Source organism: Sus scrofa, chromosome 9 (genome assembly GCF_000003025.6).
Source record: "Sus scrofa isolate TJ Tabasco breed Duroc chromosome 9, Sscrofa11.1, whole genome shotgun sequence".
NCBI classification, from domain to species: Eukaryota; Metazoa; Chordata; class Mammalia; order Artiodactyla; family Suidae; genus Sus; species Sus scrofa.
Genome location: NC_010451.4, coordinates 9,499,069 through 9,508,825, shown reverse-complemented (window position 1 = coordinate 9,508,825; position 9,757 = coordinate 9,499,069). Strand labels below are relative to the sequence as shown.

At 59.7% G+C, this 9,757-nt stretch overlaps 1 protein-coding gene across 1 annotated transcript; it reads right to left on the bottom strand.

Annotated features, from left to right (window-relative positions):
* On the bottom strand, nt 1,356-6,633 carry TPBGL (trophoblast glycoprotein like). The gene is given in 2 exon segments (XM_021062510.1): nt 1,356-3,345; nt 3,348-6,633. Coding segments are annotated over 2 exon segments (1,167 nt in total). The 5' UTR covers nt 4,072-6,633; the 3' UTR covers nt 1,356-2,902.

Genomic DNA, 9,757 nt, shown 5'->3' with positions numbered 1-9,757 from the left:
GCGTGCCGTTTTAGTCTTCATTACCAAGGGGTATGTCTTTGGAAAGGCGGGGGGAGGGGGGCAAGGGGGTGCGGGGCTGACCCGTTAGAGACACAGACCTCTAACCTGCGTAAGCGAGACCATCACTATTGCGTCCTGCGGGATTGGTCGAGCACGCTTTGAAAGTCACTGATGGTTGGGAATGAGTCAAGAGAATTTAACCCCTTCTCCTGAGGAATGACTGGGAGGAGGGAGTTTGCTGGGAGGAGATGAGGAGACTCGTGCACTGCCAACCACTCTGTGAAGAGCTGTCCTGGGCTGAGGTGTGCTCCCGGCCTCCAAGGCAAAGCTGGGACTATTGAGAAATCCCAGGCGGATTCCTCTGGCGCCGAAAGGTATGCACCCAGGAGGGAGGTAGGTGAGTGCCTCATCAAGAGAGGGTGCTCCTTGCTGACATGGCTTTCAAGGCGTCCCACGTTACCTCTGAGGTCCCTTTCAATGTCTAGAAGACATGAATTCTAGAATGACACAGCCCTAAGATTCTAAAATGCGAGAACGCTAGACTTCTGCCACATAAAGGACATAAAGGAGTATCAGCTGATTCAACACAGGGGACGATGTCAAAGCAGCAAATAATGACCACTCCTCTTTCCTGTCTGAGTTAACTGCCTCTGATTCGCCGATGCTGGATTTGCTCCCTGACAGCCTCATCTGATGCTCGTGATTGTCAGTCCAACGCCATCTTCCCCACGACTCCCAACCCCACCAGAGTGATGGATGTGGAATCAAAGGTAAGAGGAGGGAGGTTCCCGTCGTGGCTCAGTGGTTAACGAATCCGACTAGGAACCATGAGGTTGCAGGTTCGATCCTTGGCCTCGCTCAGCAGGTTAAGGATCCGGTGTTGCCATGAGCTGTGGTGTAGGTCGCAGACGCGGCTCGGATCCCTTGTTGCTGTGGCTGTGGTGTAGGCCGGCGGCTACAGCTCCGATTAGACCCCTAGCCTGGGAACCTCCATATGCCACGGCAGCGGCCCAAGAAATGGCAAAAAGACAAAAAAAAAAAAAAAAAAAAAAAGGTAAGAGGATGCAGAGGAAGTGTAGGATCCCACCCTGGCTGTGGAGAACCCTATCTCAGGATAAAGAGCAAACTGGTTTGGAGAGCAATGCATCCCATCGGGAAGTCCCTCCACATGTCTAGCCTCAAGCTTACGACATGCAGTCAGAGCCTGTTTCCTCTCCCCTTGTCTGGGAGAAGACACCGAGGGTCACCACTTCACCTCAGGAAGGTCCCAAATGCTCTCCCAAGGGTCCTCCCACCCCCTTCAACGACCAAGGTCAGCAGGAGTGACACGGCGCCATTTACAAGAACGGAGCATCTGAGATTATTGCAGACTTTATAGAAAACTGCTCAAGGGAGACTCAGATTTCTTGGGTGGGGGCGGGAAGACAGGCCTCAAGCCAATATGGTGGGGGAGGGGAACCTCCTGTGCGCAGAGGCAGCTCAGACCAGCCATTCCGCCTGACCTGGGGGTGGGAGTCAGGGAGAGGCAGCCCCCTCCCCTCTCACCAGTTGTGCTTTGGGATCATGCAGAAGGCAGGGCGCTGAGCTCTGACCCTGGACAGGAGGGCTTGTGCCTGAGACAGGAGGAGAGAACCCCCTTCCTCATCCAGAAGGTGTAGGGGGAGGGGAGACAGGGGTGGGAAGCCGGCAGCAAAAATTCCCAGGGGAGGAGTCAATGGGGGGCGGGGAGAACATGAGGGCAGCAGCTCCTGGCCCTTCAGAGACCCCTCCCCCACCCCTCTCTGTGACCCAATGGTCAGGTGACACCGGGTCTGAGGCCAGCCCATCTACTTTGCACCCCCAGGACTCTCCCCTCCAGGATCTCCCACGGGGATCTGCTGGACGGCTGGGGATGCTTGGCACCGGCGCCTGTTTTGCAGGGCTGGAGAGCTCACCCTCAGAGGGAAGCACAGGTGCATATAGCCCAAGGATGGATTCCTCGCTGACCTCGTGAGCAGCAGGTGCGGTACTGAGTGCAAATGATGGCCGTGAGGGGGACGGAGAGCCCAAGACTTGGGCAGGCGGATGAAACTCGGATTGAGGTGAAGAGCCGAGAGTTTGAGACGGGGGACAAGCACTGAGTATTGGGGGCTCAGAGCCAAAAGTGGAAAGGCTGAGGACTGGCTCCGCACTAAGGTGATAACGGGGTTTGCCTGTCCCTGGGACGGGAAAGACAGACAGGAGCTGGGCCAAGGAAGGAGGGGGCCAAGGAAGTGAGGGGCCTGAACCAGAGCCGGGTGGTGGGTGGTATGAAACACATCCACAGGTTGGGGAAGGGTGCTCGATTCTCAGAACCCCCGGATGTAGGTCTCTAGGATGGAGAGTTAAGAGCTCCAGAATGAGAGGGGAAAAAAGGCTCAAAATTCACAAAAACCTTGGGGGGGGGGGGCGCTCTGCCTGATACCGGAATAGGATATGAGGGCCCCTGAGCACTGGAACGGAGCTGAGGGCTCCAGGTGCAGAGTAGTCTAGAGGGATGTTTCCTGTTGAGAGGTCTGGGTGGCGGAAGCAGTCTCAGGGCCTCTAGACTGAAGGACAGAGTCTCGCGCGGGGTCGGGGGGGCGCGCTTTGGGTGGTTCAAGAGGGATGCCAGAGCCTGGGATGGGCAGGTGGGACTTATGGAATCAGAAGAGGGATGTCTCTGGGTCTTTGATGGAGACAATTCTTGGAAGCTGGCGGAGATGGGGTACCGCTTGGGGCCTCCGGGTAGGGGAGATGGCATAATCCCAAGGTCTCGGGTCGGTCGGGGTCAAGTCTCACAGCCCCAAGCTCGCGGGCGTCTCCGACCCACGGCTTCGAGCCAGGCAGCCTCAGTAAGATCATCAGCTGGCAGGGGCGGACCCCAAGCCCCAGCGGGCAGAGTTCAGAGGCCGGAGCCGGGGGAAGTGGCGCGAGAGCCGGCGGGGGCGGCCGGGGCGGGCGCGCGGCGCGGGTCGGCGTCCTGCTCGTAGCGGTAGTGGTAGCCTTCCATCTGGTCCCGGCAGGCCTCGCGCAAGTTGCGCATCCAGCGCTGGATGCCGCGGCGGTTTAGGTAGAGCACCATTAGGAAGATGAGGCCGATGAGCGCCAGAACCAGCCCGAAGAAGACGTAGGAGGCTTCCAGCTCCGGGCCAGCGAGTTCCACTTCTTCCCCGCGACCGTCGAGGTCGCCGTCGGCGCAGCGCAGCCGCGCCTCGTCCAGGTCCAGGAAAGGCCGGTCGTGCAGCGCCCGTGGGGCGGCACAGCGTAGGCGCCGCGCGTCGGGGACGCGCTCCGTGGCGTTCCGCAGCCAGGCCAGCAGGGGGCGCGCGGCACAGCCGCAGCGCAGGGGTTGTCGGCGAGCAGCAGGCGCGGCGCCGGGAGGTCGCCCTCGCGCTCCAGCGCGCGCAGCTCGTCGGGGCCCAGGCCCGCCAGCGCGTTGAGGCGCGCGTCCAGCTGCTCCAGGCGCGGCCGGCGCAGCGCGGCGGGCGGCAGGTGGCTCAGCGCGTTGCCCGCCAGGCCCAGGAGGCGCAGCTCGTCCAGCGGGGCGAGCGCGACGTCCAGCGCAGCCAGCAGCGCGGGGCCGCCCCGCGCCAGCGCGTGGTTGAGCAGCAGCGAGCGCAGCGTGGGCAGCCCGCGGAAGGCGCCGCCGCCGAGGACGCGCAGCGGGTTGTGGCTCAGGTCGAGCGCCGCCAGGCTGGGAAGCCCGTCGAAGGCGCCGTCCTCCACCACCTCGATGTTGTTGTGCGTGAGGCGCAGCGCGGTCAGGAGCGGCAGGCGCACGCCGCCCGCCTCCGCCTCCTCGCCGTCCGCGTCCCCGCCGGCGAAGGCGGCCGCGCGCAGCACCGTCAGGTTGGCGCCCACGATGGTGAGGTTGCGCGCGTCGGGCGGCACGTCCCGCGGCGGCTGCCGGAGCTCGGCGCCCGACGCGCAGCGCAACAGCAGCCTGGGGCTGCCGAAGCAGTAGCACTGGAAGGGACAGGGCGCGGCGGGCCGGCTCAGCGCCGCCGCCACGAGCAGCAGTCCCGGCAGCAGCGGGCCCCTGTGTTCCGGCCGTCCCGCGCGCGGGGCCATCGCGACTGCCCCCGCATCCAGCGCCCGGGCCGCCGCGCTCACCAGTGAGTTCGGAGCGCCTGGGAGGGGAGGGGCAAGGGAGGGGGGCAGGTGGGGCAAGTCCTTGACCCGGAGCTCCTGGCGCTCGCGGTCGGTCCGTCCGCTGGCTTTGCAGTCCGAGGAGGCTTCACTTTCCTGGCTGGAGCGGGAGGGGTCAGGCGGGGAGCCGAGCCCCCCGCCCCCGGTGCCCTCCTCGCCCTGCGCACCGGCCTCCGACTTCCGCGGCGGTGCCGGGCTCCGAGCCGAGTGGGCAGGGTTTGCCTCCCCCCTCCCCGCCTCCTGGCCTCCTCCTCCGCCCCCAGTGGTGTCTCCGCGCCCTCCTTGCAGAGAGGCGGAGTGGGAGGCTCCCGAGAACCAGGGCTTTTGGCTGCCGCTCTCTGTCGCTCTCTCCTCTGCCTCCTCGGCTTCTGGGCTGCTGAGAAGTTTGGCTCCGAGGTTCTGACTTGCCTCCGCTTCATCTCCCCCTACCCGCCGCGTTTAAGCTGGTTCCTCCCTCTCCGGCACGTGTGGGGCGGGGCCCGCCCGGGCGGGGAGGGCTGGCAGGTGGGTCAGCATCACCGAGAGAGAAACTGGGGGGAAGACGTTCGAGTTCCTCCGACCAGCGCAGGCAGGGATGAGGGGTGGGCTGGGCAAGAACCTCATTTTTCCGCCTCTTCCTAATCCCTGTGATCAAGCAGAAGGCTGCGCTAGGAGGAGGAAAATCCCCAGCCTCAGCCCCCTCCTCTGCGACCCCAGTTACATCAGGCCTGGCTGGGTCGACACCCCTGCAAGTCCCGCGAGACCACCTTCTTCTCCAGCCCCACCCCATCCACCCCGAGGAAGTCGGCAGCATCCCCTGCCTTCTCCCCACCCCTCCTCCCCCAACTCACTGGCTTCTCTGCCCGAGTTCTGGCATCTGATTTCCTCCACCAGGCTGGACTCCTCCCCCAAGCCCTCGCCTAGGCCCTGGGACTCAGTGGGTGTGGTGATTCAGCTCTTTGCCATCCCCTGCCCCAAGACCTGGGGACCCCTGCTAGATGGTTCTGGGTCTCAGGACCTGAGGGTTGGATGCCTGCCCCTCCTCCCCTCCAGGGTACCCCACCTATACATGGTGAATGCCTCGGAGAGTTCTGGGCTCCAGAGGTTGTCCAAACAGAAACAGTTTTGCAGCATGGAGTAGGGGTCTCAGAGGGGCTGGGCTGAGCTGTTTTTAGGTTTGTTTTGTTCTGGATTTTTTTTTTTTTTTTTTTCCCCAGAACTGGGAAGCTCAGGACCTGATTTAAAGAGACAGGCTCCTGAGAAGGGAACACTCTTGGCCTTGGCATGAATTATTCAGGCTAGAGAGGCTGACACTTGATCTGAAGGCCCTTCTGGTATCAGCAGAATTAGTTGGGATAAAGGCTCTGTGCCGCCCCCCACCTCCCCGCCCCCGAAGAATCAGTCAGTCTCTTTCTTCTGAATTAGGATTGGTTGTTGAGTTGACTCCTTCCGTGAGGTTATATTTAACTGATCCACCGACAGGGCGATACCACTTAAGGAGAAGAGGTAGACCCTGTGGTGGCCTGGGTCTCAGGCAAGGGCCAGTGTTAAGGAGCAGGGCTTTTGATGCTGGGGGTGGAGGGTAGCCCTCCTCTTCCCCTCCCCTCTCCGTCCCCGTCATCACTCCCAGGTATTGGCAGAAGAGAATAGTAACTTGCACATGCATATCGGCGTGTCCGATGGATGTACATGCGAGGTTGCACATGTACAGTAGAAGCTTGACACATAAAGAGACCTAGGTGTGTCCACATGTGAGCACACAGCCTCATGCTCACTTGGTGTGCATACACATGCATAGGAAGGCTTGCACAAGCTTGTGCACAGCTCCAGGCAGGCTCAGGTGTGCCTCTTACAAGTCCATGCAGGCTCATTCACACACGGGCACATATGGACATAGATTTGAGAGCATCCTGATATGTGTCTGTAGACCCATAAGCACATACATATTTGAACATTCGTACTTCTGGATCCATGCAGGTGTTTGGGTGTGTTCTCAGAGGGGCACGCTTATGGGCCGATGCATGGAAGCACGTGCATCCAGAGGTTGCCCAACTCACTCTGACTGAGCCCACTTCTGCCGGCCACCATGCCCCTGGTCTGTGGAGTTAACAGGGCGTGGTGTCCTTTCTCATGTGGGCACAAGGACTCAAACAGATGCTGTTGAGGCTGAGCTCTCAGCTCTTGCCCCAGTCCCAGCCATGGCCCATGGCAGCTCTAAGCCCCAGCTCGGACATCTTCCTCAGTGGGAGGCACTGGCTCTTCTGCACTATTGTGTTTTCAGTACAAGGACTAGCATGAGACTGGGCAGTACATGTTTGCAGATGAATGAAAAGTTATTTGCCTCCTTGTCCTGCTGCATGGAGCCCCTTCTGCCTCCAGCCACTAAGAAATCACAGACCAACTGCCAAGGCCACACCTCCCTCCACAGGCCCCATGGTGGCTGGTTTCTGATTGGCTGATGGCTCTCCTGGAAAAGGCCTGCAGAGGAGCAGGCAGCTTTGCTTGGTGGGGGGGTGGGGTGCAGGTGCTAGACACCTCCTTTGGGGAAGGGAGGTCTAGCGAGAACCTAGCACCATCAGGAGCCAGAGAACAAGGCAATGACTATTTTATAAATGGGAAGGAGAGCCCAGAGGGTCAGGGACTTGCCCCAAAGCCTGTGGTCCTCAGGGCTTTGCCTGGAAATCTGGCCCCAGGGTCCTTTCCCAGGGCTTTGTCCAAGGTGGTAGCTGTGTCTGAGCGGGGCCAGCACCACAGGGAAATCTCACCCTGACCCCAGGAATCTGAAGCTAAGAACAGATGCCAGGGTGGGTCTGCTGTGACCTTGGGCCTCTCTTCACCCCTGGACTGTCGGCTTCTACTTCTGCAAAGAACGTGGGCTTCTGAATTCCTGGTCGTTTCAGAGCTATTGGGATATTATGAAAGGAAAATATTTTGAAACAAGAAACACTGTGTCATTAGGGCCCGGGGCCTGGCACCCATGTAACTCTGCATGAAGCACCGCCCTTTTGGGGACTCATTAGCTCCCATGTCGTTTTGCTCTGTTCCATCTTCCTTCATCCCCCGATACCACAAATTCATGGTAGCTGCTAACAGGGACAAGTCTGCAGGTGCTGTCTCTGCCTGTGCCTCCACCCTGCCTTCCCCCCATCTCCTGTTTGTGCAGGTGTTCCTCTCCTCTGTCCAGGACCCCATGGACCCAAGTTTGTGAGTCATTTGGGGGTGTCTGTTCTCTGGGGGAACAGCCCTCTCCCTTTCTGGGGTTGTCCGTGTTTGGCATGCAGTAGGTGTTCAGTAAATGTATGTCCAAACTACAGAACATTAGAGAACAGGTAAGCAGTTGGAAAGATAGTGTTAATATCAGAAAGAGGCTTCTCCACCCCAAACTGATCAATAAACAGTGCAACTCCAGCTAAAAAAAAAAAAGTCTCTGTCCAGTAGCTTCTGAGGCTGTGTGTCTGTTCTCTGATGCATCCAGTGGGTTTTTCTCACTCTTTGCCCCACGTGGGCACTCTCTGCCCTCCCCTGGATGTTATTTCTCCACTCAGGCCTTCTGCCCCTTCTGCTTGAGCTCTTTCCTCCTCCAGGGAGCCTTCTTGGCTTCTTCTCTCTCCTTGAACTTCACGTAGTGATCAGAGGGGGAGAGGTCCCCTGAGCCCCCTGAGGGTTGGCAGTTGGAACTCGGGCCCAGTTGTCGGCTCAGAGCTCAGCGTGCAGAGGGCCCCAGGGAACACTTACTAAATGCAGTACTGATTGAGAGATCTCTGGCTCCGTCCACCCTGTGAAGCAGGCTAGGTGAGGACCCCCCCCCCCACCCCCATCTACACTTGACTCAGGAGACAGCTTCCCAGAAAGGTTAAGTGCTTTCCCCAAGGTTGCACAGCTGACCAGGGCCTGAGCCTGCCAGCAGCTCGGGTTTCCTGTTCGTTCATCTCCCTTGCCGCAGCCCTCCCCATCCTAGATCCTCTCTCTAGGGAGTGTGACTGGGTCAGATCCCAGGGGAGCCTGTGGGCCAAGAGCTCAGGCCCTCAGGGTTTTCTTAGGACTCAGCAAACGAGTCACCCCAGCCCCGCCCAGGCAGAGTGATCCGCTGCCCTGGGCTGGAGTGACAGGCCCCATGTCAGCCCCACTGGACCCCAGTTCTTGAATCTGTTATCCCACAGGGTCTCAGGGCCCCCCTCAGCTTTCCAAGGCGCTGTCCCTCCCCTAAACTCCAGCTCCTACCCTGGATCCCCTTTCTCCCGGCAGAGACCCTGCTCTCTGGAAGCTCCTCTAGGCTTTGGTACAGAACCTGATGAGGTTTTTGACTTCCCTGAGGTCACCCGGCAGGTAGCGCTGCCCCATCTGCCTCCAGCTCCATTTCTAACAGGACAGAGTCTCCAGTGCCACTGGAGCCTGTGGGCAAGTCTGCCTTTCCCACTCTCGGCTTCTCTGTCTGCAAAGGTGCGTATGTGCACAGGATGAGCTAGGAGGGCTTTTGAGTCTTGCATCCCTTGGCCTTTTAAGAATTGGGGGTTGTGGAGGAGAAGGTAATACTGTGACTTGCCCGAGTCGGGGGCCCTCACCAAATTGTGACCTTGAACTTGGCCCCACCCTCCGCTATAGGGCAGTGGGAGGACGGTCGGGGGGTCCTCCTGAGTCTGATGTTCGAGCAGCCTGCAGTCCAGGCTCCCTTCATCCCGGCAGCCCTCATGCTGGCCTCCCCTTCCCTCCGCTCCCCCTTCCTCTGAGGCAAGTGGAGGAGCTGCCTGGCAGGCCTGACATGATGAAGCTCAGTCATTAGGTGGCGGGGGAGGCCCCAGGTTCTCTCCTGGAGCTTCTGCGCTGGCGGGGAGGGGCACACTCCACGGCGGCCTCTGCTGTTCCCATTTCTCCCTCCCCCTGCCCCCACCACCGCGAAATGGGAAAATCCATAGGCCCAAGATTCATTTTCTCCATTGAGTCAGCAAAGGCCACACTCTGCTTCTGAGGGGCGGGCCAGTGGCTTTTAAATAACTCTCCGATATTTAATACCCTCCTCCTACATTCTGTGGCCTGGGCCTCTGGGGAAAGGCTAGAATAAACGAGTTGGATGAATCCTCTGAAAGTCTGAAAGTCATAAGGGCTCCTGCCCAAATCTTCCCCCCCTCCAGACCCCCAGGCCATGGGGGGTGGGGGGGGAACCCGTTCCTTACCACCTTCGCACTGTGCTGTATAGTTTCTAGGCGGTACCCCAGTTTAGAATTGGAAACGAGTTTAGAAAAGGGGATTTACCCCATTTGTCTTTTGGTCTTGGTCTCCGGCTGGCTGTGTGCTTTCGAGCAGGTCCCTGTCCCTCTCTGGGCTTCTATTTCCTCACAAGGTGCTTCACCCTGTGGGTTTCCACTTGTTCCGCGTGGGTGCTCTCTGCCCTCCCCTGGATGTTATTTCTCCGTTGCAGCCTTCTGCCCCTCAGGGCTCAGCTTGAGCTCTTTCCCCCTCCAGGGAGCCTTCCTGGCTTCTTCTCTCTCCTTGAACTTCACGTAGTGATCAGAGGGGGAGAGGTCCCCTGAGCCCCCAGAGGGTTGGCAGTTGGAACTCGGGCCCAGTTGTCGGCCCCCAGCTCAGAGCTCGGCGTGCAGAGGGCCCCAGGGAACACTTACTAAATGCAGTA